This window comes from Rhododendron vialii, chromosome 12a (genome assembly GCF_030253575.1).
Source record: "Rhododendron vialii isolate Sample 1 chromosome 12a, ASM3025357v1".
In the NCBI taxonomy this organism is placed as follows: domain Eukaryota; kingdom Viridiplantae; phylum Streptophyta; class Magnoliopsida; order Ericales; family Ericaceae; genus Rhododendron; species Rhododendron vialii.
The window spans coordinates 28407003-28434481 of NC_080568.1; the positions used below are offsets into that span (position 1 = coordinate 28407003).

The window sequence follows — 27479 nt, forward strand, 5'->3', positions numbered from 1 at the left end:
CGTGCATCGAACAGTTCTGTACAAATTTGTATCGAGATGCATACTTTTGTTTGTGTTCGTAGCATAGCTCTTAGACTTGTTCAGTTTTTAAGTGGATCCCAAATAAACCTTATTGAACCAACTTGGTAGCCCAATAATACACTGCCAACATATCCGGTGTTTCATTAGATTTTTATTTCTGGTTTAAACATCCACCTCATATACAATTTTAGAACGTGAAATATACAATACTATTGAGCTGCCGTGTTATGAACTCGATGACAAACGAGGTAACATATCCTTTCACTATTTGTTCGATCATATTCGTTTGTTTAACGAAATCTAAGCATCGTGTTAGACTGTCATGTAACCAAAAGTACCATTTTATTGGCATACATTATTACACTGTTCAAGGACACCGCCACGTGATGCTCTAAATCTCTTCTTCACCACACATTGATGTGCTCGTACACTTGATCTTAGGTTTGTCCAAAACAAATACACTTGACCCCTCATTAATGTGCAATGAATAAGGGATCTGAGCGGTGCCCGGGGACATTGATTAACTTTTCATTGATCAGGGGCAAAAATACCTTATGGAAAGAATGAACTTTACTAGATGAGGGGGGCAAAAGGAATTGGCTCATAGGGCACACGAGCAATGATGGGAAAGGCCCATATCTTCTACAGATAGGCAGCCTTTATGCCCTGGCAATGGGGCTTACTAAAGCCGCAGCTGGTAGTCCAACTCAAGTCATGGAAAAAGAGAAGTCCAACTTTCTTTCCTTTTTTTCCGACGACGAGGGGTGTCTAGGTCATCTAATGCGCACCTCAACTAATCTCCTCTTCGGTTCGGTCAAGGGTAGGACATCCACGTCAGGACTAGAGAATTCACAAGAAATTATTTTTTGAGGTCCAACCCCGAGAATTGAGCCATGATCAGTTGTGTGGGGAGCAAACTGACACCAACCAACCGGACTAACTCTCGCCACTAAAAGAGAACCACTACTTCACCATCATGATGTTTGTTTGGTGCATTGGGGTTTGCATCGGCAGCAAATGTTACTAGTCACAGCTCAGCTTATATTCTCACGCCTACCCAATAAAGAAAGATTTGAAGCTTTTGGTAACTGTTTTTAATTTGGGAAAGCATAGGAACCCTAGGAACTGGGGTACCCTTATCCTTATGAGCATTGGGCTTTATTTCCCCAACTATTTCATGGGCCTCTTTTCGAAATCCATTTTGGTTCCTTATTACCCATGTTCTCTCTGCCAGTTTATACCGCATCAAATAATTTTGAAGGATTTAATCCAATCGTCCACTAGCGTGGAATCTGATTAAAATCGGAACAAAGTTTCATATGGACAAACTTCATAAGAGCTGATAGTACCTCAAAAGTTTCGAACATGAGACTTTGTAAAGGAACAAATCTTTGGAGGGGGATTCAAGCTTGCCTATATTCTTAAAGACGCTTGCCTATATTCGTTTCATTTCTTTATCCAAATTAAGTGAGGTTCCATTCTGCTTTGGAAAATACAGCACTTATTTTGAGTTAAAGGAAATGTATTGTGAGAGAATGACCTATCTCGTAAAACGAAAAATAAATATTTAAAAATCAAAACCTTTGCGGAACGGGGTCTGAGACCTTTTGTTTTAAGTTGGATAGTTCGAAAGATTATTTTGTTGCTTCCAAATTTATCACTAGGAAATTCATGAGACATGTCATCAAATTTTATGCTTAATTAATGATCAATGTGTATCCATTGAAGTGTTCCTATGGGCTAAAAATTGGCTAATGGGCTTTAGAAGTTCTCCACCAAATCCAAGGAAGGAAAGGTCCGAACACAACAGAAACCCAAAACCCAATGGGCTTAATAAAGCTTGAATCCGAAATTCCATTTTCGAATTGAGTTGATCTGTTTGTTAACCTAAATCAATGAACAATTCTGCGGACACAGATAATAGCTAGTGCACAATTATCGACACAGATGTATTCAATCTTTCGATGTATGTGGGCTTCACACGACACACGTATCAGATGTTTCCGAACACACATTAGTATCATAATATGCACGTTTCGATCTGTGTCCGCAGTATTTTTTAAATCGATTCTCCGAACTTCTTTGGTCCCTTACTCCCTAGCCCCTTCCCTTGTCGGTTGAGTGGCCCAACGCCATTATGAAAATTAATTACATCGAGATAGAAAGATTAACGCAAATATTATAAAAATTAAAATAATGACTCAACTTAGAAACACAATACTGGAACACAGCTGTCTTCGATACCGTTCGATATCATGTGCTTGAATGTATTCAAACCAATTCCAAATATATACTACTCCCTTTCGTCCCTTATTTCGAGTTTAGTATTTCATTTTGGGCTGTCCCTTAATAAATGTCTATTTGGTAAAGTTAATAAGTAAAAGTTTATGCATTGTCTATTTTGTCACTAAAAGTAAATTTCATTTTGAAAAGTTAGTGAGTAAAAGTGTAATGACGATGGGTATTGGGTAAGTTACATAAGTAGAGAAAGTGGAGGAAAAAGTTGATGTGAAAGGTATAATGATGATGTCTTTTTAATAAGTTGAAGTTACGAAACAAGACACTTAAAAAAGGACGAAAGAAGTAGTGTTTAGAATTGCTTTACGAAAACTATTATTTAAATGAGAAATGAATAAGTTATTCAGGGATCCGCGCAATCTCACTCGTCAGTTTCGGTAATCAATGGTCCGGATTTTAACTATTTTAGCGAATATTTTTTTCAAAATCCAGACTATCCAAAACTTGGATGCGCGCAATTGAGCACAGTAAACTTTATTTATAAATTGCTCCGCAAACCGCAAAGAAGTTTTTCTCATTATTTAAACATTTTTCCTGGTATTGGCCGGCTTTCTTGATGGCCAAGCCACATTTCTCGATTCTCGTTCATACAACGTATGAGGTGTCTCTTTAGTCCACGTTGACAAATTGACAAAATAGAACGGGTGTGTTACTAGAGTGTGTGCTCCTCCACATGAGCTGGAGTACACTTCCACCACTCTCGACCGTTCGATTACAGGTCTGAAAGGTTAGTACTAAAATTTGTAGAAGTTAATGGGAGGCAGGGAGCTTCTAGGGTATCGGCTTGTTTGCTTTGGGTTTCAAGACTCCTGACTGCTGCGGCCACATTCTCGACATATACCCAAAGCCAGTTCTGATTGAGATTAAGTTGTTCAATTCGTTGGCAACCCTATTGATAACCCAGTTATAGTTAACATTGGTTTTGGAAAAAATAAACTAAAAATTTCAAAAGTTACCCAGGTATCCTATTTTTTATTTTATGTTTTTTTTTAACATATTTATTTTATGTTCTACTCCTATAAGAAAAAAATATGGCATCTTTTTGTTGCAAACGAAAAGGGAAAAAAGAGATACGAGGAAAAACAAATCAGAAAGTCACCCTCACACTCGATGCAGACGACCGAATAGAGACATTTCTTTTTCTTTCTTTTTTTAGTTAAAAAATCCGTAAGTTAGAAAAAGGATAACTAAAATACAAGGAATTACTAGAACTTTCTGACTGTCAGATTTAAAACGTGAAGCCGGTAACACGTGTCTCAGAAAAAGAGCAAAGCAAAATCATTAAAAAAAGAAAATGGAAGATGTTGGATACTTGGGTTAGTCTCGTTGGTTGGTGGAATCTCTACTATATCTTATAAGGATGTACTAGTTATCTAAAATAAAACGAAATTCTCTCTTTAACCCTATCTTCTACATGAAATTTTGTCTTTTTTCAGCTTTTTATTCATTATATTTTACACTTTTTACAAAATATAAAATGCAGTATATACTTTATTTTGCTTGGAGGAAACTAAGTTCAATCAATAACATAACAAATACTCCTTGAAATTTATCTCCTTTCTTTTATTTATTTGTTTTTTTATAATTGTACAATTTTCTTAATTATTTTGCGAGAAAATAGAGTAAATTCTAAAAGTTATACGTTCTGATCCACTGATGTACAGAATAACATGAAAAAAGTTCTCACTTTTTTTTTGTCTCCATGTATCGAACGGACAAAATGCTAGTTTGCTCTTTACACATTTGACAGTGGTTTTGCTTTTGGAGTTGCAAGAAAGTAATTTTTTATGAATTCACTAATTTCGGTGTGGATGGTCTACTTTTAACTGAATCCGGAAGGGAATTATTTGCGTGCGCGTAAACTGACAAAGGACACTCTGACCATCGGGAAAAAAAAAGAGGAGAGAAAATTAGGGTAAACAAAGCGTGTGAGGTTTTTAGTATTTTAGACACAAACAATATCAGAGTCCCCTCGCCCAAGTTGCTTGGAAACTCAAGGGGTTCATGGCAGGGTGAAGAAGCCGCCACCAATCCCTTTTATCTCTCTCTAAAACTCTATCTTTCTCTCTCTAAAACCCTCTCACCATTTCTGGTAATCGCTCTACAACTCTCCTTTGCTGTGTATGACTTTGTTCTCTTTACTGGGTTTTAGCTGTTTTTCTGTGTCCTGCTTTTTCTGAACTGTAGAGTTGCGAAAGATTTTGTATTTTTGGGTTCAGTTCGGTGATTTAGAATGTGGGTTCTGTTGATTATCCGAAAAAGATTGATGCTTTAGTGTTTGTACTTGATCAGAACGAAAGAGCAATTTCGCTGGTCAAAGTTGTCGTCTTGGAATGGATGTATAAGAGAAAGAGGACTTTTTTTTTTGTATAGATTGAAATGGGTATGACCGGATCAAAGTACGTGTTGTTGTAGTGTTGTCATCTCATATATATATAAGCAGTGTATTTGCTTTTGAAAGCAAGACTCTAATGTTACTGATTTCTGTGAGAAAGGGGATTTTTTTTTGATAAATTGAAATGAGTATGAACGGATCAAAGTAATCGGTTGGTGTTATCGTACCTATGCAAGCAGTGTTTTTGCTTTTGAAAGCATCACCCGTGCTTATGATTTTTTACTGCTTTGTTTTCTTGTTCTTCTGAAATCAAATACTTGAACTTTATAGTTTTATACATGCATTGGCTTGTCTTTTTGGACAGGAGAGGTTCTCAAGTTCAACATTTTCCTGTTTTTTCTCCTCTTTCAAAAATGTATTTGTTTGTCTCAGCATTTTACTAGACGTTGTTCGGACATTTCCTCGCTTACTTTTGTCTATGGTGCTCTGGAGACTAAAAGTATTAACGTTGAGGCATTGGGAAAACCTTCGATCCATTTTGTATTTGTTGCTATGCTTCCAAATGGTCATAGACTTGGTCAGCTCTCTACTACCAAATAATACATTTGAATGTTGGTGGTCCATGTCATTTTGGTTTTGAATTTTCTATTGGAAATTGAATAAATCCAGTTTTGAGGCAAAAGGCTCCCCCAAGTTGGTTAAACGTGAGTTTGTATTATGAGGTTCCAGGCACCTAGTGGCGGAACCTCCCTTGATTAACACAACCCTTCTCAGGATTGTTCAGTATCGTCCATTATTTTAAATTTGACCTCACCCATTCTCTCGCTACAAGAGGATTGGGTGATGTGCTTTGTGTTGAGCGCAACTGATGTGAATGTTGTTTGCATTGGTGAGCAGCCCAAGAGGAAGTGACTGAAAGGTAGATGAGTGAGTTTGGGTGTATGTATGGCTGATCTTCTTGATTTGCTAGCACCTTTACTATTTTCGTGAGCTGCGGATTACTTTGTAATGGTTCTAGTTTCCGTTGGCTAACTAAATGGACTATGGTTCAAGTGAGGTGTGATATTTCAAGCAATATTTTGGATCCTTTTGTTGGGGTAATTTTGAGTCTGTGGTCATTATTCGTGAATAGACCTTCTGGGGCAAGGCAGCGAAATATGTTTCTGCTTGTGATTTGCAACTTCTGTGAATGGTTTCAAGCTGTTCTAGCTTGCATGTCACTATTTTCTTTGTGTAGGTGGCCATACAGTGATGAATAAACTCTCTACTCATGTCAGTCCTATATTGTCCCATGAGCATTTAGTTTTGCAGCTCCAGGGTGCATATCAAAAGTATGCTTGCTCTAGCCAATCCCTCACCATGTGAACAGGATGACCAAAAGAGTAACATGTTATTGCTGTTTCGGTCATGTGACTATTGTAGGAGGCTATGAGCACCATGGGTTGCTGTGGCTCCTTTTCGTTTTTACCCCTCTCTGTGACCAAAGTTATTGAGCTTTATAGATAAGTTCTGTTTCAGTATGGTACTGTAATTGTCCAGAAAAACATACATGATATTTTCTTGTGGTATTTTTTTTAGCATATGTATGCAGAGGTACGGGTGCATTACAAGAGACATGTAAAGTAATGTGACAACCTATGAAAGTATGAAGCACCGACACCTCTAGAGGTCGACTTATTGCAGTGTTTGGACATGCGGGGACACATACGGGACATGCCACGTGGTGTGTCCCATAATGTAGTATAAATTTTTGAGGGGGACACGGTTGGAGACACAGTGGGACACCGATTGGGACACGGTGGCTATAGTCTTTACGGATGATGGAGATGATCTTGAAGAATTGATGGAAGTTGGGTCTAATTGAAATTTGGAGACTAGTTGCTTAGTTTATTTCTTTGGCTTATTATTATGGAACTATGGATGTTTATCATGTTTTGTTTTCAATTGGGTATTTGGATTGTATTGAACTTATGGATCATGGATGTCTTGTTTTGTTTGAATGGTATTAGAACTATGGATGTTATGTTTTGTCTACATTTTGCCATTTAAACTTGGAAAAAAAAAAAAAAAAAAAAATATATATATATATATATATATATATATATATATATATATATACACACACACACACACACACACAGTCCGTCTCCTGTAAGGACCACCTCATTTTAATAAAATGTGGACCTGCCTTTCCCGATTGAATTTCGATGATTCGAGCCGCTCAATGTGTTCAGAACGTGATTTTAAGGGTACCGCGAGAAATCAACAAAAAAAATGACCGGGAAGGGATTCATCCGAGCAGTTTTTGTTTGTTTTTTTATCGAACGGTTCAAACAAAAACTGCTCGGATGAAGCCCTTCCCGGTCATTTTTTTTGCCGATTTCTCGTGGGTACCCTTAAAATCACATTCTGAACACATTGAGCGGCTCGGATCATCGAAATTCGATCGGAAAATGGGAGAAATGAGGAGATCCGCATTTTAACTAAAATAAGGACTCCCTCATTTGAATATATATATTAATAAATAAATATACACGTGGTGTATCCCCTCTGTGTCCGTATCCCCATTTCTTTAGAATTCTCGTGTCCCCGTGTCGGTATCGGTGTCCATGTTTGTGCATCATAGGTGACAACCCTGTGCATCTTCATTCTGATTCTGATTCTTGCTTTATGGGGGCTACAAGTGTTGTCATATGTTGGTTAGTGCCTAGTGATGTATTGGTTTAGCAGATCCTGTCTCCTTGTTTATTGATTTGTCTCTTCCGTTCATGTCCGTTGACTTCGATATTTTTTAGGCCAATAAGGTGCCTAGCTGCTTAGCCTCCATCATTTGTGGTTTCCTGCCATAAATCTTGCCAGATTTTCACAATACTGATCACAACTGTTTCTGTTATGTAGTGCGATATTGTATTGTTCCTTTTTTAAAAACAAAAACAAAATTTCTCTGCCTCTTCAACGGGGATGGAGCTGTGACATTGCTTGAAACCAAATATTCTCTTTCCTGCTTAGAATGAAAGAAGAAATTTATGGTGGCATTAATTTGAAATAGTTGAAACCTACTACCAGAAATGGTGACTTTTTGTTCCTTCAAATTTCTATGCAGATTATGTTACGATCAAAGCACCTCGGGACCCTTTCCCAATCCGCTAGGTCCTTCTTCCTTAGTGGGACCCGCTGTAATGCAGGAGATGGAAGTTCTTGCACTTGTACTGATGACGAAACTTGTATTTCAAGAAAGCAGAATACTAGAAACCAAGTGCGACATGTACAACCACCATCCACCTTAGTATCCAAAACTTCAGCAGTGGTAGGCAGCGTAGGCTCTTTGATCACTGGAGATGCAGTTAAAGGGGTAAATCCCCCCAAAGCAGAGAGAGTCGAATACCCAGCTTCTCTACCACAAGTTATAGCAGCTCCCAATTCTTTGGGGACAAGAGATTGTGTCAATTATGCTAGCAGTGAAATGGTGCACTCATCGCCTCCTATTGGCGACCAATTTGTTAAGGCGGGAATCGCGGCTGTGAGTTTTTTGTCCGATTTGGCTAACTACAAGATTCCTATGTCTGATGGGAGTGGAATGCTTAGCTCACCCCAGAATTGTGTGGTTGATCGTGCAACAAGCATCAAATCCTCAAATGTGAGAACCTATAGAAAAGACATAGGCCAAGGGAAATCTTCCACTGGGACAGAAGCCGGTCCAACCCCAAAAGTGAACTCTCATGTTGCAAAAGGTAGAGGTGAAAAATCTGGTTTGGGTAATGGTATCAATACTGTTTCAAATAAAGGAGACACTAATCCGGTACCCTCATATTCGTGCGATATGAAAAAGACTCTGCCACAGAGATCAAAAGGCCAGGCAACCCGTTTCATGTCCACTGTACAAACTTCTGAAGGAAAGTTTGTGGGAAATGTTGCAGAAGGTTTGGACAGGTTCCCAAGAGATAGGAGAACACCTAATGGAGTTGCTCCCGTCAATAAGCAGTTTTCAAGCAACGGGCGTGTGGTGGAAACGGTTTCTCACCTATTGCGACAGCTGAAGTGGGGTCCATCGGCAGAAGAAGCTCTCGGGAAGCTTAACTGTTCAATGGATGCATACCAGGCGAACCAAATCCTTAAGCAGCTTCAAGACCATTCGGTGGCTCTTTCCTTCTTCTACTGGTTGAAACGACAAAATGGGTTTAGGCACGATGGGCATACTTACACCACCATGATTGGCCTCCTTGGACGTGCAAGGCAGTTTGGTGCGATAAACAAGTTGCTAGAACAGATGATCAAGGACGGATGTAAGCCCAATGTTGTGACATATAACCGTATCATTCATAGTTATGGTCGCGCAAATTATTTAAATGAAGCAGTCAATGTTTTCAAGCAAATGCAGGTGTTTGGGTGTGAACCAGACCGTGTAACTTATTGTACACTCATTGACATCCATGCAAAAGCTGGATACCTCGATTTTGCAATGTACATGTATCAAAGGATGCAAGAGGTGGGCCTCTCTCCTGATACTTTCACTTACAGCGTCATCATCAATTGCCTTGGGAAAGGCGGTCATTTGGCAGATGCCCATAAACTTTTCTCTGAAATGGTGGGTCAGGGCTGTGAACCTAACTTAGTCACTTATAACATCATGATTGCTTTGCATGCAAAAGCGAGGAATTATTCGAATGCTCTAGATCTTTATCACAAGATGCAGAATGCGGGTTTTGAACCAGATAATGTGACGTACAGTATTGTAATGGAGGTTCTTGGTCATTGTGGATATCTTGAAGAAGCAGAAGCAGTTTATGCTGAAATGAAGCGAAAGAACTGGGTACCGGATGAACCTGTATATGGTCTCCTAGTTGACCTCTGGGGCAAATCTGGGAATGCAGAAAAGGCCTGGGGGTGGTATCAATCCATGCTCGATGCAGGTTTGTGCCCTAATGTTCCAACGTGCAATTCTCTGCTCAGTGCTTTCCTTCGGGTCCACCGTTTGTCTGAGGCTTATGATTTGCTTCAAAGCATGCTTAGTTTGGGCTTAAAACCTTCCCTACAGACCTACACTTTGTTACTCAGTTGTTGTACGGAAGCCCAAACGTCTTTCGACATGGGTTTTTGCTGTGAGCTCATGGCTGTCACCAACCACCCGGCCCACACCTTTCTATTGTCGATGCCAGCAGCAGGACCTGACGGCCAGAACGTCCGGGACCACATGACCAGCTTCTTGGACTTGATGCACAGCGAAGATCGGGAAAGCAAGAGGGGTCTTGTTGACGCGGTGGTTGACTTTCTTCATAAGTCAGGGCTCAAGGAGGAGGCGGGTTCTGTTTGGGAGGTGGCGGCAGAAAAGAATGTATACCCGGATGCGGTCAGACGGAAGAGCTCGTGTTATTGGCTCATTAACCTCCACGTCATGTCAGATGGGACAGCCGTGACAGCCCTCTCGAGGACGCTTGCGTGGTTCCGGAAGCAGATGATCACGTCCGGGACTCATCCGGGACGCATTGATATCGTGACAGGGTGGGGCCGAAGGAGCAGGGTCACTGGTGCTTCCCTGGTGCGAGAGGCTGTGGATAACTTGCTCCAGAGTTTTTACTCTCCGTTTTACACAGAGAGTAATAATACCGGGTGTTTTGTAGGGTACGGGGAGCCTCTTAGCCAATGGTTAGTCCAGTCGTATGTCGAGCGGATGCATTTACTGTAGTTTGCGACGCTTGTGCTCTGTTCGTAGGGTTTTTGTACAGTTCTGCGGTTCGGAAGAGTCGAAAGCCGATGAGTGTTTGAAGCTTCGAAGAATTCCGTTGCTGATTCTTGTTGGTGTTTCTTGAGTGAATTCTGTTTATGCTATCTGTAATCGGCTTCTGTAACCAACGTTGACTGAGGTTTTATTTATAGAGCTCATGCTCCAGCTGAAGCCACCCTCACTCAGTGTGGCTAATTTTGAATTGTATTATGGGGTTATTATATCTATTTATTTGTTCTTTGAGAAAACGGAAACAATTGTGGAGGTTTGTTTAATTCAGTCGAGTTTATTTTGTCCACAGGGAGGCTATGGATACTCTGGGGCTGGCTGTTCATCTCTGCATGGACGTTCGGATTGAATCTGAGCGCATACAAATCTGAACTGTACATTGCTTGGTCAATATCCAAATTGTCGATTCCCGAGATGAAGGGTCGGATTGGGCGTTTGGCACCGTTGCCAAGCACCTCCGCTTGGCAACATCTCCTAATCTGTTGTAAGTTCAGTAGTTTTCGGCCTTTCTAAAGAACTTTTAGTATCAGTAACTAACCAAAAACCATGTTCTATGTTAAATGGCTTATTCCTACTTTGAACTGTCAAGAAGTGGGAACCCGGTCTCTGTAGACTACAGTGCAGGGGTGAACTTCAGAGTGCAGTGCATAATTTGGTCATATTAGTATTATTTAGATTTCACGCGGTCCTTGTATGCACCCATGCACTACAGAGATCCCGGTTCCAAGTTTGGTCATATTAGTATTATTTAGATTTCACTCGGTCCTTGTATGCACCCATGCATTACAGAGATTCCGGTTCCAAGTAGTGTTTTCGTAACATTGGATAGTGAGAAGAGGAATTCTAGTAAGCAATGTGGATAATGGGTGAATATTATATTCTTTACTTTTCCTAAAAATCTAACTCAATTTCTTTTATCATCATAATAATATCTCTGCAACAAGATACCTAGATTTGGGAGGGTAATTTCACCCGTCCGAGTTGAATTTCCATAAATATGTTCTAAAATCATAATTTTCGAATATGATCAACATGATTTTTTACATTGATGTTCTAAGAGCTCTAAAAGAACAATTCTCATGTGCAGTATATGTGCACTCAATGCACTCTCTAAAAATGGCTCCTAATTGAATCCTAAAATGTACACACAAGGATAAGTGGGGTCAAAATTAGCTTGTTAATTTAGGGAATGTATGTGCACTCAATGAACTAGCAAGAGCGTTCTCTATTTTGTGCATGGTTCTTGAAAGATTTGATTTGCAACGGCACTTTTTCGTGAACAAGGCTCTTATCTTTTGGGAATTCCAAAATAAGAGATAATTTCTCTTTTGAGGTTTCGACGGAGACAGGATCCTTTGTGTCGAACACTCCTGTGCCTCTATGTTGAGAGGTTTTTCAGCCGTTGGATTTAAAATATATACAATCCAACGGTCGAAAAATCTCTCGGCATAGGGCACATGAATTTTCGGGACAGAGGAGATCGGACCCGTTTCCACGAGCTCATAGAAATGGAGGAGGATCTAGAAAAAAGCCACAACAGAACCCAATCATTTTGGATCCCATACCCTTTTGACTCTGTCTCCCACCAGTACCCCCACCAGTACCCCCACCAATTTCGCAAATATCCCAACCGTTTTCAAATACTCCATACCCTCTAGGCTTCCTCTCTCTCTCTCTCATCTTCATCCTCTTAGCTTCCTGTTTGATCTCTTGATTTCCAAAAGCAAGAAGAAAACATGAGCCTCACTGGTGACACAACCACCCTCCAACCACCTTGCGCCGCGTGCAAGCACCAAAGGAGGGAGTGCGCCAACGATTGCCCACTCGCGCCCTACTTCCCCCCTCACCAACCCAAGACCTTCCGAAACGTCCACCGGCTCTTCCATGTCGCCAGCGTCATGAAAGCACTCCGACTGGGCCCGACTCAGAGGGCCGAGGCCATGAAATCCATCATCTACCAGGCCGACATGCGCGAGAAATTCCCCGTCCACGGTTGCCTTGGTGTAATCCGCCGTCTCGAGCATCAGACGGAGTTGGCCCTCGAAGAACTCCGCGATGTTCGTTCACAGCTTGCGCGTTATCAGATGACATCCGGTGCCTAGGATCCCAAGTTGGAGTCGGGATTGGGGTCATCAGAGAACAACAATAGTTTCCCCGCGACCCACGATCCCCCAGCATTGGATCATTGATATTCCTACATTGCCAAATCCAGCGCATGATTACTCCTCCTACCCTGACAGTGACAGTTCAGAGACCGAACTTCCAAAAGTTTGATTGGTTTCTGTATTGTCTCTTGTTTTCTGGTAACTTTGAGCATTTTAAGTGTAATTTTGTTCACTCACCCAAACAGTAATGAACTCGACACCTTCGGTGGGGTTGCTGAGATTAGTACCTCAAAAATATAATTTTGTTCACAGCCGAACCTGCCTTGTTTTATTCAGAATTATGTCTCGGGATTAAAGGGCGGCTCAAGGATTTTTGTGCTGCGGTGACAAAAAAATATAGGAAGTTTTAAATTTTTAATGACGAAAAGCTCTACAAAAAGTGAACTCTATTGTTGGACTATACTATAGTTACTCGTAAATTTTATTGGACTTTTATTTACTTTATTGTACACGAGTAGCTCAGCGCGACAACACTAAAACGATCAATCGTGTATGTCTAAAATAGTTTTCTTACTGTATCTTTTGAATAGAGAGGTGGGATTGGATTACCATGCCTAGGCTAGTGTTTGTTTGCTGCATATGCCTCGCAAAAAACTGAAACATAGTAGTTCTCATTTCTGCCTGTTATCAACGACTTCTTGTATTTTTAGTTTTCTGCAAGGCATGTGCAGCAAACAGCTGACCAAAGGCTAGTATCATGACCAGCATTTTCCAGTATATGCAACCTGGATCCCAGCATGTGCAAATTGTCTCGGCCCAAATGCAGTTGTGACGTTTACCCGGAAAAAAAACCCAGAATGTAAGATCGAAAAAACAAACCAGAATCCCTTTGCAACCTATAATTGAGTGGTGTAGTCAACTCAATGTTCTCTCAAATCTCCAATGGACGATCCAACGTCGAATATTTGAATTTTCCATATACAGATATGTGACAAGATTACTTAACTAGTACTTTTTATATACAGTAAGTAGTACACAGTAAGATCAAGCATCTAATTCACTTCCTAACAGAATTTAGTAGCCTTCTGAGTATAGCCTGATGGTAGAAGTCTTTTGTGAGGAAGAACAGTATTAATGCAGCAAGAGATCCCAAAAGAGCAGCAGACGACATAACAAGGAAGGATAGCCTGAAGCAATGAGTTCCACTGCAACTGTTACCCCCCTCAACCGATGCTTCTACATCGTAAATATACCCGATAACCCTCACAGAGAGAATATAAGACCCAATAGGACTTGCAATGGCAATGGTGTTGAAAATTGTTCCCATATGCACTACCCCAAATATCTCAGAAGCGATTGTAGGCATTAACGACCACTGGGAACCATAACAAACACCGACTAGAACAGAACCAACGTATAGAGCACCCGGGAATGCGGAAGCAATGACAGCATGGCCAATGCTCATAGTTACCAGAGTAATGGTCATGAACAATGGCCTCGCCCATCCATTCACATGCAAGAAAGATTCCGATAGATAACCAGCTCCAAAACGACCAACGAAATTCCAAATGCTCCAAAGAGAAACCATACTACTTGTCTCGGAACTTGTGTAACCAAGAGATGCTCCAATCTGGCTAATGTTATTCACCGTGGCGAGTCCTGAACCCATACCACAAGCCGCTGCAATAAACAAAAGCCAGAAGCTACTAGTGCAAATCGCTTGCACAAGATTCAGATTTTCTCCCCATTGCGAAGTTGTCTTGTCTTTCGTATTCTTATCTACCTCTCTAACGGTACCACTGGGAACCTGATGATACCCACTATGGGCATGTCTACTGTCACTGTGTATCTCTGGAGCCAAAAGGTTGGAATCATCAATTTGGTGTCCGCTAAAAGAAGTACCTGAAATCCTTCTTGAATCACTCAGATGGGCTTTCATTGCAACATAAAAGGGGGATGTTAGCAACATAACAAGTATGACAAGTCTGCAGATGCGTGCTGGTGATGGCAACGAGAGGGCATTGTCTAAAATAATGATGACCATGAGATAAGCAGCGATAACCAAAGAAACCAACGAGAAACGATCCAGGTGCTTGTCTTCATCTCCTTCGGTTTCCCTATAGATTCTTACGAACCACATGAGCAACAGAGTGTTGCAAGCGGGGAAAAGTGCCAACATTAGAACATATGCGCTAGGCTTATCCTCCAATAGTGTCTGATACACTTGGATTAATATTGCTCCACTTAAACCAAGAAAACCCTAGCAAAAAATCAGTGACCTTGAGGCACCACATCAAGGGTGAAAACAACCAACAACGAAGTACAACTTTATACTGGAAAATTTAACAAGAAACTATGGTCTAGCTATCGCTTCAAGAGCATCTTAGCCTCAAAGTACAAAACCTTAGAATCAACCAGTCAAAAAAACCTTTTCTCTCCTTAAAATCAAGTATCTAAGTATTACAAAACATAAACAGTAGAACGTATACATTGTAATTGGAGAATAAAAGAGAACACATGCGTATATAGAAATCTGCACACTTTATCATATTTAAAACAGGGTGGGAAACATATATCCTCCCTTTATAGTTTATACAGTTAATCAAAAGCCTTTATTTGAACCCTCACCTTCGTAAGGAAGTTGCGGACATATTTCAAGCAAATTACCCTTAATATAAGGACTTTTACCATCTCTGAATCCCATATAAATCACCAAATTGATGCGGAATTTTGATTTATAGTAACTGAAATATCATCTTGTCAAATTGATTTTCTCAGAATAAATATTTGAAAACATCAGGACCCTCAAACCAAACTTCCAATAATCTTATTTTTAAGAAATCAATTTCTAACCCAAATTCTTTTAATTGCATATTTCAACCACATCAATTACTTAGAGCCCGTTCCAGAACACCTTCTTAAAAAATAAGTACTTAGTTCACATTTTCAAACTAAAAAATAATGTAAATGAAAAATAATTTTTTGAATTTTTTTGCACCATATTAAAGATCTCAATAAGATCTTTCAAACTAGATCCATATTGCATATTTTTAGATTTTAATAAACCCATTATTTTTGAGCTTGAAATTGCCTTCTTAAAAAATAAGTACTTATTTCACGCTCCGGAACGGGGCCTTAACCTGCATGTTCCATGAGAAATGATGATTTACCCCTAAAAAAAAGGTATGCAAAATATACAATTTAAAACCTAATGAACTTAATGAATACGGGTTTGGGGAATTTTGAGATAACACCGATCTTGGGGGATTTTGGGGATTTGGGTATGCTCTAAACCCAAAACGACATTGTTTTGAATATTTTCAATGAAAGGGCAATCTTGGCCGTCAATTTGGTAAAATTGTGCGGTGTCAAGTTTGGGATATCACAAGAAATGATCACATGAGGATTTTCACATGAAAGGATCCGGTCTCATGCAATACAATGTTAGAAAACTATAGAACTACTTTTTAGTCAAATGTATCCTAGTTGTACCCATATCCTATTTGTTTAGCTTTTCTTGTCTCGTCTAGTCTCCTTGTATTAACCATACTATATCATGTATCAGTATCTATGCTTCATAGAGCCATTCAAACAGTGTCTGTCTCAGTTTACAGTGGCAGCCAACAAGTTCCGGAATGGGAGATGTAGAGCCATGTGCCGATCCGGCTTCTCATCTAGGCAATCAACGGTTCGGGTCTTAACCTCGTAATTGACGGTTTCGATTTGTATGCGATCAGATTCAATCCGAGCTGTCCGTGTCAAGATGAACGGCCGCGCTGCTGGGTAGTAGTTCCTTAATACAAGGAACAGAAACATTTTTGCAAGCCTCAAATCCCAAGAAATTGAAACTCAAGCATAATTGTACCAAAACAAACTCATCAAAATTCAAGTATAATTGCAGAAAAAGAAAATACCAATAGAATTAGAAATCAGAAAAGAGGAGAGAACAAACCTAACCTTCATGATGCCAACTATGGTCCCACGATAATTGGGGAAGTTATTAACACCCGTCACCACGTTCGCAGTGTTGAAAAAACTCGTGGCGTGAGCCGCCATCAACATGTAGAAGCACATGAGCGCCACGGGCGGCCTCGGAACCAACCCGGCCACCGACAGCCACATGAGGAAGTAGCCCGCGAAGCACTGGATAGCCCCCGCGGCGAGGACAATCCGCGGCCCCCCGCGGCTGCAGACGGCGGTGCGAGAAGACGATGAAGAAGAAGAAGGGGGGGAGGTGGCGGCGGTGTAGAGGAGGCCGGAGAGGACGCCGGCGCCGCCGCCGATGTCCTTGAAGACGGAGACGGTGTCGAGGGTGGACTGGTCGTAGAGCTGGGTCGATTTGAGGGCGGCGGAGTAGATGCTGAAGGTGTAGAGCGAGCCGCTGGTGCATTGGATCCATATGCTCGCCGCCGTAGCCGTCCATTTGTTGTCCGTCCAACTTCTGCTACTACCCATCTCTCTCTCTCTCCCGGAATGAATTTCCCAAGTTCTAGCTGTCTATACTAGCATACATGGCATCCATTAACAACTTCGATGTTTGAAGTTAGCCAAATTTGATTGGTACCATTCGGTGTAGCTCTGCGACGGGCGACTCTCCAACTCGATCGATTTCTTCTTACATAATTACATTTTTTCCCTGGATTTGAGAGTGTGCGTTCTTGGAAACTTATAATTTAAAATTTATTTCGGTATTTTTTTATTTTTTGTAACTTTTTTTTAGTTTTTTCGTCGTAAGTTTTGGAATTAATCTTTTGTTTCGACGAGAAGAATTGAAAAAGTATAAAAATATAAAGCGATGTTAAAAAAATTCAAATAAGACGGTATTTTAGACAAATAAAACAATTGTTAGTATTTTTTTCTTTTTTAGTGAACTTTTTTTTTGTTTTCGGTCATAATTTTGTGTTTTTTAGACTCCTTTCATCGAGACAAACGATTAATCCTAAAAATTACAATGAAAAGCTAAACAAAAAGTTACGAAAAGTTAAAAAAAATACCGAAATAAGTTTCAAATTATAAATTTACAAGAAGACACTTAACTGAAAAAATGGATTTAAAGGATGTTTCTTTTCGGTTTCAAAACTTAAAGATTCATCTCGACATGAAGAATTCAAAGAGTAAAGTTTTGATTAAAAGATAAAAAAAATCAATTATTAAAATAAAAACATTTATTGTTACGATTGCTTGCTTAAAGTATTTTTGTGCATATTTTTTTCATTTATTGATACTACTTGCCTCACATTCAAGGAAAATTTATTACTATTTGGCTCGTCCCAAAAACGAAATTAAATACTTATTTTTGAAGAAGTCAATTTTAAGCTAAATTTTTTTTAGCAAATAATGTTTTTAGCAATATAGATTTTATTGGGATCTTTTGAAAGGTGCAAAAAAAAATTAAAATATATTTTTTATTTACATTATTTTTAAATTTAAAAATATAAAATAACTACTTACGGAATATTTTTTAAGAATATGTTTTGGAACACACTTCCAAAAAATCTTGACCGTTGACAAAAATGGGCCGTAAATTCGATGGGTCAAAGTGAAAGTAAACTTAACCACAGGTCGCGGTGAGTAATTTTTCTCGTTTAGAGCACGATAACCTAACGCACTGTAAACAAAGAACCGTACCCAGTAAGCCAAATCCAAATACAAAAACCCCAAACCGAATCCTCTTCGTCTCTGTTCGATTTTTCACTACACCCTGCAAATTCGAGTCCACAGCGAAGAAGAAGAAGAAGAAAAAACCCATCGATACATACAAGTGTACGTATACACGATATATATATAGAGAGAGGAGAGAAGGTTGAAGATGAAGACCACAAAGGGAGGCAAAGTCATGAACCCTACGGACGCCTACCGCAAGGAGCTTCGCAAGAAGGAATTGAAGAGGGTATGTCGTTATTGCACCTTTTTTTTTAGGGTTTTATTATGCTCGTACGTAGTTGTCTTACTATATAATCGGTGTGTATCGCGTGTGCCGGTGTGGGCGAATAGTGCGAATTTTTTTTCCCGGTCTTTTTGCCCTAGAAATATGTCTCCTGGGAATTTAGTTGGAAATGCCACTCGTGTTCTGATTGGTTTTATAGGGATTGAATGGGAAAGGTTCATGTTTCGCTTGTGAAGCCATACGAATGTATTATAGCAATTTTGCCAATTACCAATAATATACCAGAACCAAAAAACATGCTGGGTGGGAGTTTCATGGTCCTCAAGCATTGGTTCTTAATTACATAGGCATTGGATCCATTTTATCCGTAAGGTATCAGCTTTCTTAGTAATAGTCCAAAAGAAGCCTCGCATAGCAGCCTTGTTCCTAAAGCCTATACCCCACTTTCTAATTGATTTTATAGTAGTTTTATATGCAGCTTACGTTAGCTTCACATTTTGTCATTCAGGCATTTGATGCATGTTCTGATTGCGGACCTCATTATATGTGTTTCTTTCTGTTATGTTTAACAGAACAAAAAAGAAAGGAAGAAAGTGCGGGAGGTGGGGATATTGAAGAAGGATCCCGAGACACTTAAGGATCAGATCGATAAGCTAGAAGTGATGAGTAAGTCATTTTCTGACTCTCATAATCAGGATCGTGTGATAATTTTTTTTACTCTTAAGATTATTGCAAGAGAGATAATTATTTGTTGTTTATTACTTGTCAATGTAATTTAGTTATATTTCTCCAGTTAGCTATGTCATCTAGATGAAATTATTTGTTTGTATACTTCATGAAGAATTGTTCTTTTTCCCTGAACATGAAATGACAACTGACATTATCAAAAAAGAAGAAGAAGTGACAACTGACAATGCATTCTAGTAATCGGTTAGAGACTTAGAGTCTATTGACTCCCAAACTTCAATTATGATGTTTCTACATGTACAATATTATTTGGGTTATAAATTGGGAGATTCGGGTAGATCATTAACAAATAATTACTGCCTAGGAATGAAATGTGGCAGGGGCAGGCTCTCCTTGTCCTGTCCATGCCGCTCACTTTTTAATTTAGACACATTTTTTTGGAATGTTGGTTCTGAGTTGTAGCTCATGTCAACTGTACGACTGCAAGTAATAAAATAGCTATCCGATATTTCTGTCCTTAAGCGTTTGATGTAGGTATTAAGTTATTTGGGGCCATCTAGCAATACTGAATTCCACCAATGAATGTAGAAATTTTAGGTCTGAATTATATGCAAGTTGGTAATTCCCAAAGGTGCTGTGAAAACTGGTGCAAAGAAGAAAGATTTTGCATGTGCAACTAATATTTTGAACTCAAACGTGAATATAAAAGTTGTACTTATACGTGGACAGAAAAACCGTTGCAATGTACATACTAAGATCTAAGAGATAAATGTCAATGCTTACGTATGATGATACAAATTGAGCATGGTGGTGATGCCAATCTGGCATTCATAAAATAGTACATGGTGGTGAAAGAGTGCCAAGGATAGTATGTCATGGCTTTTAAAGACGTTGGAGTAGGGAGGATACAGTGAAAACTTGGGAATCGTAATCGAATAGGAGAAATAATTCAGTCTTCCATTCACGGAGATGAACTCGAGTGAGGAGACGTAGGAGGAAGACTTTAGGGGCAGTAATTCAAAAGGATCTAAGTGTGTTGGATATCATGGAAAACAAAGCCCTCAACAGAGCTCAATTGAGAGAACATGCTCATCTAGCCGACCTCAATTGATTGGGACTTAAAGGCTTGGTTTGGTTTTTCTCCTGAGGGACTTGGAAATATTCTATATACACTTGGATGCTGTTTGCAATCTAAATTTCTTTTCTTTTCTTTTTCTTCCCTTTTTGCATTCTTTACATTGTATATCCAGCTTTGTTGTGTAGCTACCCAATAAGATAGCCTGGCTTTTACGATAATTGTGCAGAGGCAGATGGTGCTTTGGATAAAGCGAGAAAACACAAGAAGAGGCAGCTTGAAGACACACTGAATCTTGTCCTTAAGAAGAGGAAGGTAATGGCAAACTTTTTCAACTAATACATTGACCAGCATAATTGCCCTTTAGCAAGGATATATGAACTTTTTCCGACAAGTGCTTACAAAATTATGGTAAATACCTTTGTAGTTACACTTCTTTGCAGTAATAACAGCTTAAAAAAGTGATTGAAAGGTCTATATCACATAATTGGCTTTGCTCTTGCCTAAGTATAACCTGAGTGCCAAGTTTTATTTAGGATGTCGGATGAGTTTGAACAAATTTCTTTCTCTTTTGTGGGCGGTTGCTTCTTTCTTAGGCATTTATCGAGTTTAACTAGCAGAGAAAGACAAAGGAAGAGAGGGACAAGGGGAAATAGGGTGCAGATACACCCTGCTACAGATTTCATTTCTTGGTTGAGGGCCTGAGGTGTATCCAACTTTGCGCTGTTACATGAAAATTGACCTCTTACAAATTGCCATTTCCAGGGTCTTGCAGGCAAATGGCTGGACCCCATGCTTTTTCTGTATAATATGATGAGATACTTCCTCTGCGCGGGGATGAACTTCTGGTACTTCTTTAATCTTCCAAATGGGCTGGTGATGTGTGCCTTTTCGAGAAATATTTGGAACAATAATAATTGGTTAGAGAAATACGTGGTTTCATCACAATAAGGAGCCACTATCCTTTGAATTTGGTTTCAAAGGCATCCATACTACGTTAGAGTGTTCCTTGGTAAAGAAAATATAGTGAAGAGAATTGTGGCTGAAGATTTTAGAAATGTTGCAACTTTCATGGAAAATGCTGGAATAAATGAGAAAAATTGAGGTGCTATTTGTTGCTTGAATCATTATGTTATCAGATCAATTTACCCAATTACCTCAACTGGCAAACTTCCTTTTTTTTAGTTTCTTTTTTTTTTTTCATTTGTCATTTGTCTTTCTGTTGTTGGCTAACTATTTTGCATGTCCTATGTTTAAGTTGTGGGACTTAACGTTTTTCTGCATTTTTAACATTATTGAGACTCTGTATGTGATGGCCAAAATCTTCCTGGTTTCTCTGAGCAGGAATATGAAGATAAGATGAAAGAGAAGGGTGAAGCACCAGTCATGTTCAGGTGAAGGAGTGGTTTTACTTGTTTCTTTTTTGTTGTTTTGTGCAAGAAGCTAGTTTTTTTTTTTTTTTTGTTCTCATTACAAAGTACATTTGTTTTACGTCTGCTGCAGTCATTTGGGACCTCCCCGAAGACGGACAAATGCGGAGGAAGAAGAAAGAGTCAAGCACCCTAAACCTGAAGTAATCTCTTACTCAGTTAGTTACTAAAGGGAAAACTCTTTTTCACCCTGTTGTGGATGGTCGGACTCTTCACCTCCCTGGAATCAATATGCCACCTTGTGTTTTCCGACATTTGGTCTAAAGGGCAAGGCTAACTCCGTTAGTGACATGTAAAATGATATACTTAAACTCTTTGTTTTCTTCTTTCCCTGTCTTCTTTCTTCTCTTACTCTCCTTGCATCTCTTATGCGTAACACACATGCCTCAGAATTAAAAATGTTAAGCTAACACCATATTAGTCTTATAAACGTAATTAGTGTTGCAAATCAAGTGACCTGGATCACATCACCAATCCATCTTCTGAGTTGTTTTGATTAGTGAAATTTTGATTTTTGGTTTTTCAAATGCTCACACTAGCGTTCTCTTTTTCTTTCCATCTTTCTCCATACGTGGATACAAACAACATTTACGCTAAAGTTAGTTGTTTATTGGTATACGTACTTTCATTGTTTACCTAAATGTGCATATCCAATGATGTGCGATGCATTTGTCAATTCGTTTTTGTAGACGTGTATATTGTATATATACACACTTACAGACACCCCAACATATACATGTAATCAGCAATTGGAAATGGACTTGATATTTTATCGTATAGCAACTCAAGTTCGCAATGTTTAACTGGAGTTCCTAGTGATTTTGGAGAACTAGCTTGAAGTACATACCTGTATGTGTCTGTGCATGTGTATGACAGCGCACAAGGGGTTTTGCAGTGGTGGGATTGGGGGGAGGAGTTGCGACAGTGCAAGGCGAGTTAGAGCAACAAGGGTGGTGAGGGATTGGAAATGGATTGCCAATGGTGGCTCCTCCTGGGATAGGGTTTGTCATGCCTAATTCAAAATATTTGCATGGCACAATTTCTGTTAATTTGGATGGGCGACGGCAAAGAGGTGAAACTAGTATGGGGCAAAATAGCTAATTCAATGTTATGGAGGCGAAGTCCTCCAAGGCCAAACCACAAGGGTAAAATGAGTTTTCCTGTATACCATGATGTCTTTTTATTTTTATAACACACGTGTAGTTATTTACCAATGCAGGACTCAGTTTACTATCACCCCACATTGAATCCTACTGGAGCACCACCACCTGGAAAGCCTCCTATGTTTAAATCAACAATAGGTACTTCTTCTGCTGTTGGTCTTTACCATACTCTCTCCCTCTCCCTCTCCCTCTCCCTTCCTCTCTCTGATCCTGTCTTGGCGTTTACCTGCAGGACCAAGAATTCCGTTGTCAGAAGCATCGTCGAGTGGTGCTGCATTATCATCGGATTTAGAAGCGGAGGATATTGCTTTGGCTGCCCCTCCTCCACCTCCACCTCTCCCTCCCATGCCTCATACTGATGATGCACATACTGGAGATGATTCAATCAACCCTGCATCTTTGCCCTTACCTCCTCCGCCTCCTATGCCACCAAAGCCTGCCATGGCCAACTCGTCTACCTCATTGCCTCTGCCTCCTTTGCCACCACCACCTCCTGGCCCCCCACCCAAAGAACATGTTTCAACTCGCCCTCCCCTTCCTCCACCTCCACCAGCACTTCCCCATCAGTCTACTCAGCCACCTCCACCTGGCACTGGGGTTACTGGAAGGGAGAATAGTCAATCTGCGAAGTCAGATGATCCAATCTCCAAGCTGCCGGCTCAGGTAAGCTCTTCCTCATTCACACTGTGGAAATGATCATTTGATGGCATGGAAATATGAAGTTCGGCCCAAAGAGGTGCTTTTGATTGTAGAAGTATCACTCGGAGGGGGAATTTCAGTAGTATATCCTTTGAGGATTGATTCCATAAAAAAGGAAAGAGGAAAGACATGAAACTTTGTATATACTTGCTGCATCTAATCTGTGAAATAAAAAAACTGGGAATGTTAACTTTTTGCCTCTCTCTTTCTTTCTCTCTCTCTCAGGCACCAACTATGCTCCCTCCACCCCCTCCACCACCTGGCTTGCCATTGAAGTTGGCAAGTGATCTTTCTGAAGGTGTGCTATCTGAATCCGAGGCTAGAAATTCTTCTGGAACCAAAGATCTTTCTAAAATGGTTCCCCCTCCACCTCCTCCAAGGCCACAACCTGGAATACCCATGCATGCCCAAGTCCCAACTTTACAGCCTGATGTATTACCCCCGGGAATTTCACGGTTCCCCCTACCCCCACCTCCACCAGATATGCGGCCATCATTAGCTGCTCCTGGACTACCTGGTCCCCCTGGAATGATGATTCCTCTTATTCCAAGGCCGCCTTTTGGTCCTCCCCCCGGACCACCTCCTATGTTGAGACCACCACTACCACCTGGCCCTCCTCCTTTCCCTCTGGATGATTTTGTCACAAGGCCTACTGTACCTCAAAAGCCATCATATATCAAATCGGCTGCATCTACCGTTGTTAAGAGGCCACTTGCTCAGCACACTCCAGAACTTACGTCCATGGTGAGTTCCTCTGCGCATTGTAATTTAGTATATTGCATTGTTATGTCATGGGTAAGCATAATATGCAGTGGTAAATATGTTAAAGCATACATTCCTAGTTAATGGCAGCTTGTCTTTTGCACTGAACAAAACTTTTGGTCTATATTGGTGGAGGGTGGTTTTTTTTTTTTTTTTTTCTGTTTTTTGTGAAATTTGAATTTGATGTCCTTTAAGAGTTCTTGTAACAACATTTTGAGAGGTAGACAGGTCTTTTAACTGAGATGGAAATGAGTTTATGATTCAAAGCCATTGTCGATTATGGTTGCCTTCTCACTTTCACTGTTAGAAACTGGATAATGATCGTTTATAATTCAAAGCCATCACTTTCACTTCCATGAGAGTTGGGAACTGGATTTAAAACTGTAGTATACTTGTTTGTTGCATGTCAATGGTAAGTTGGGCCGAATCGCAGATTTATTATCTAAGCACACTTTTGGTCAAAGATAGTAGAGTTTGGAATTTTTAAGATAGATCTTGTCGATTTTTGTGGGGTTTTGCTTTGAGGAAGCCTCTTATTTTGGTACTTCTCTCCCTAGCATTTAAATTGAAGCAAAATAAGATGTATGGGGATGTAGTCAAGTTGTTAGGAAGGGAAGTTGGCATATTGGTGCATGTGAGTTCTTGCAGAGGAGTGGGCGAGAAACGAGGTAGGCTTGCGAGAGAGAGCTGTCTTAGAGTATCTAGAGTCCAACAGTGTCGGATTAATTGTTCGGGTTGTTATTCTTTGGCTTTCTCCAGCCTGGGACCAGTGATCTGGATGTTATTAAATCTTTGCTTCCGTGGAGTGATCAAGAATGTGCTAGTTAAGTCTCTCCAGTGGGTGAGCAAGACTAAAGGAACCAGTGCTGTTGATTCTTTGCCTTGTGCTATCTGTTTTGATAATGTGCTTCAAATTATCTAAGATTATATAGGATTAAAGAATATGTAATCTTTATCTGTTACATATGTGAAAGGCTAGATTATGTCATTTATGGCTAGTGTGAGATCCTTCCAATGTAAAATAATAATTAGAGGATCCAAGTGTCTAAACTGGGTATACTCGTTGTTGCATTACTTGTTCGGGCACCGGTACTCTGAGAAAATAGTTGATGCTGTCAGTTGTTTTCTGGATCTTTGGCAAAAGCAGAACAAAAGAACTTTCAGAGGGGTGGGGAACTTGTTTTTAAAGCAAGATTTTGTGTAGGTATTGTTCATCTTTCTTTAGAATAGAACTGTCCTTTAAGTGAACCGATCTTCCTGGCTCAGCCCCAAGGGCTGGGTCATCGCCCTTCTCAGGCAGTTAAAAGAACACACTACGCCAACCTAAATAGATATCCCCTTCCTTTCTAAAGTGGGGTTGAAGAAGTTTTCCTTCTTTTTTTTCTTCAATACCAGAATCGCCAGGAACACAACTAATTAGATTTTTAGTATCCATATTTCATTCTAAAAAAATCCCTCTTTCATGGCTACATATCTTTTCGGCTAAGGAATGGGAAATCTTTCTCCTGTTCCATGAATACCATTTTCATTTCATCTTTCAGTTAATCCGGGAAAAGCCATTTTTTTCTTTTTCTCAACAAAGTCTTTATGATGTGATGGCATAGCCTTTTGTTAGATAGGAAGAAATTTAATAAATACTGAGAACTCTGGAATAGAGTATTAGAACGGAAAGATCCGTGAGATGATGAGCTGATTCCTTTCCAACTAGAACTAGACATGCTCCCCCTATCCCCATAGGCATGTAACTCACTTCGAGTTTTGTCACTGCCCACCCAGGTTCTCTAAATTCGGATGATGACTAAGTTCTTCATTATCACGTTCCAGTTTCCCTTTGGCGGTTTTTTTTTTTTTTGAAGAATAATCAAACTCGGAAGTTGGTTTTATTTGTGCTCATTGTGCCTAGGATTATTTAACCCCTCATCGATACTTTTGCACACAGCTGGCACCCCCTTGCTGGCTTTTTGTTTGATGAATTTAACACCCATCAAGACACAAAAAATAGCTACACAGAAAACGTTGAGATAAACCTAAAGAAATGAGGCCAGCTGATTGCATGTTGGAGTTATTATGTTTCTTCTCGCTTCAAGTGGTGCTCTGCAATGACGTTTTGTTTTTTTTTGTTGTTGTTGTGGCTCTTAAGTTTTATTTTGGTACTTTACCATATTAACTTCAACTTTCTTTCTGTAAATACAGGTTCCTGCATCAGTACGCGTGAGGAGAGAGACAGCTGCTCCGAAACCCAAATCAAAGCAATCTCTGTCATCCGCACCTGCTGCTGCCATCAAGCCTGCAGTTGTTCCAACTGTCACAAAACCCGAGTCGGTTAATTCCTCATCAGCGCCAAAACTGCAAAGTGTTGATGACTCGTACACGGCTTTCTTAGAGGACATGAAGGCTCTGGGTGCCCTAGACAGTTGAGCTCATTCTTCCGAATGAGGCAGTGCAAGGAAACAGGAACATGGAGATCTGACGTTGGGGAAGCAATGTGTACAGACTATTTTGACCGATCTGCATTTCAATGGGCTTGAACCATTGTCCTCCAGAGTATTGTTGCGGATCCTTGCATTTCCATTGATGCAGTATTTGAATCATCTCGATCCTTAAGTTTGTGATGATTTTCAATTATTTTTGGGTCTTCAAAGTTTGGTTCTATCTTTGATTATGGGAACCCCCCGAGTACTTGAACTGAACTTCTTTTGTATTCTGTAGTGAACGATGAATATGTTTAACACTGGAGAGTTAGAAATTCGTACCGCATTGAAGCTCGAGACATCCTAATTTCTTACTGCTACTAATTTGGGAGATGGATTTGAAGTATACAGTCAGTGGACATTTGATCTTCTTGGTTTTGTAGTGCAGATCAAAGAACTATCAGCGTCTGAAATGGTCATCTCTCTCTCTCTCTCTCTCTCTCTCATGATCGACTAATGAATTTTGTAGGGAAGGTTTTCGTGGTTTAATGTAGGAAACTAGAATAAAGATCAATTCCTGTAAAATCTTGCGCTTTTGGCAAATGGATGATGGATGGATCTAATATTCCTCCAACAAGCCTAATGAAACAGCTTCCTTAATCAACCCGCTAATCCGTATAGTGTGAGCAAATTATCCAAGGCAGTGAAAAGCAACAATACCAGCCAAAAATTCTGGTGGCAGTTCTGGCAAAATATGTGGAGTTAAAAGTGTTCTTTCTCTAAGTGGTCGTCGCACCAACTAGCGGGAGTAGTCCTCTTAACCAGAAGTGTGTGAGAGAGAGAGAAACTATTGTCTTTTTGATTGATTTGGAGTA

General features: G+C 39.9%; 4 protein-coding genes across 5 annotated transcripts; 3 read left to right on the plus strand and 1 right to left on the minus strand.

The window, feature by feature from the left end:
* The first annotated feature begins 4250 nt into the window (after positions 1–4250).
* Positions 4251–10624, plus strand: LOC131311551 (pentatricopeptide repeat-containing protein At1g74750-like). The gene is made up of 2 exons (XM_058339046.1): positions 4251–4411; positions 7758–10624. The coding sequence occupies exon 2, from the start codon at positions 7761–7763 to the stop codon at positions 10335–10337; it is 2577 nt and encodes an 858-aa protein (XP_058195029.1). The 5' UTR covers positions 4251–4411; positions 7758–7760; the 3' UTR covers positions 10338–10624.
* A 1497-nt stretch (positions 10625–12121) lies between these two features.
* Positions 12122–12659, plus strand: LOC131309626 (LOB domain-containing protein 27-like). The gene is made up of 2 exons (XM_058336233.1): positions 12122–12479; positions 12598–12659. Exons 1-2 carry the CDS (start codon positions 12122–12124, stop codon positions 12657–12659), a joined length of 420 nt encoding a protein of 139 aa, XP_058192216.1.
* A 702-nt stretch (positions 12660–13361) lies between these two features.
* Positions 13362–17128, minus strand: LOC131311552 (protein NUCLEAR FUSION DEFECTIVE 4-like). Its single transcript, XM_058339047.1, has 2 exons — positions 16448–17128; positions 13362–14750 (listed from the first exon to the last, which is right to left on the minus strand). Exons 1-2 carry the CDS (start codon positions 16943–16945, stop codon positions 13548–13550), a joined length of 1701 nt encoding a protein of 566 aa, XP_058195030.1. The 5' UTR covers positions 16946–17128; the 3' UTR covers positions 13362–13547.
* A 932-nt stretch (positions 17129–18060) lies between these two features.
* LOC131311553 (protein EARLY FLOWERING 5) lies at positions 18061–26965 on the plus strand. 2 transcript variants are annotated; one of them, XM_058339048.1, is made up of 9 exons: positions 18061–18380; positions 18950–19043; positions 20369–20454; positions 21484–21533; positions 21643–21712; positions 22789–22870; positions 22965–23395; positions 23657–24175; positions 26387–26965. In XM_058339048.1, the coding sequence occupies exons 1-9, from the start codon at positions 18300–18302 to the stop codon at positions 26609–26611; spliced, it is 1638 nt and encodes a 545-aa protein (XP_058195031.1). In that variant the 5' UTR covers positions 18061–18299; the 3' UTR covers positions 26612–26965. The 2 variants fall into 2 exon arrangements, with proteins under 2 accessions (XP_058195031.1, XP_058195032.1); XM_058339049.1 differs by lacking the exons at positions 18061–18380; positions 18950–19043; positions 20369–20454 and adding an exon at positions 20905–20987.
* The last annotated feature ends 514 nt before the right edge of the window (positions 26966–27479 follow it).

Excerpts from the sequence above, each read along its gene's own strand:
- LOC131311553 (XM_058339048.1), top strand. The coding sequence starts at position 18,300 with ATGAAGACCACAAAGGGAGGCAAAGTCATGAACCCTACGGACGCCTAC. Across the intron at positions 20,455-21,483 it reads TTGTCCTTAAGAAGAGGAAG|GAATATGAAGATAAGATGAA; the intron begins GTAATGGCAAAC and ends TTCTCTGAGCAG. Across the intron at positions 21,713-22,788 it reads TCAAGCACCCTAAACCTGAA|GACTCAGTTTACTATCACCC; the intron begins GTAATCTCTTAC and ends TTACCAATGCAG.
- LOC131311551 (XM_058339046.1), top strand. The coding sequence starts at position 7,761 with ATGTTACGATCAAAGCACCTCGGGACCCTTTCCCAATCCGCTAGGTCC.
- LOC131311552 (XM_058339047.1), bottom strand. The coding sequence starts at position 16,945 with ATGGGTAGTAGCAGAAGTTGGACGGACAACAAATGGACGGCTACGGCG. Across the intron at positions 14,751-16,447 it reads CCATAGTTGGCATCATGAAG|GGTTTTCTTGGTTTAAGTGG; the intron begins GTTAGGTTTGTT and ends ATTTTTTGCTAG.
- LOC131309626 (XM_058336233.1), top strand. The coding sequence starts at position 12,122 with ATGAGCCTCACTGGTGACACAACCACCCTCCAACCACCTTGCGCCGCG. Across the intron at positions 12,480-12,597 it reads GCGTTATCAGATGACATCCG|CGCATGATTACTCCTCCTAC; the intron begins GTGCCTAGGATC and ends TGCCAAATCCAG.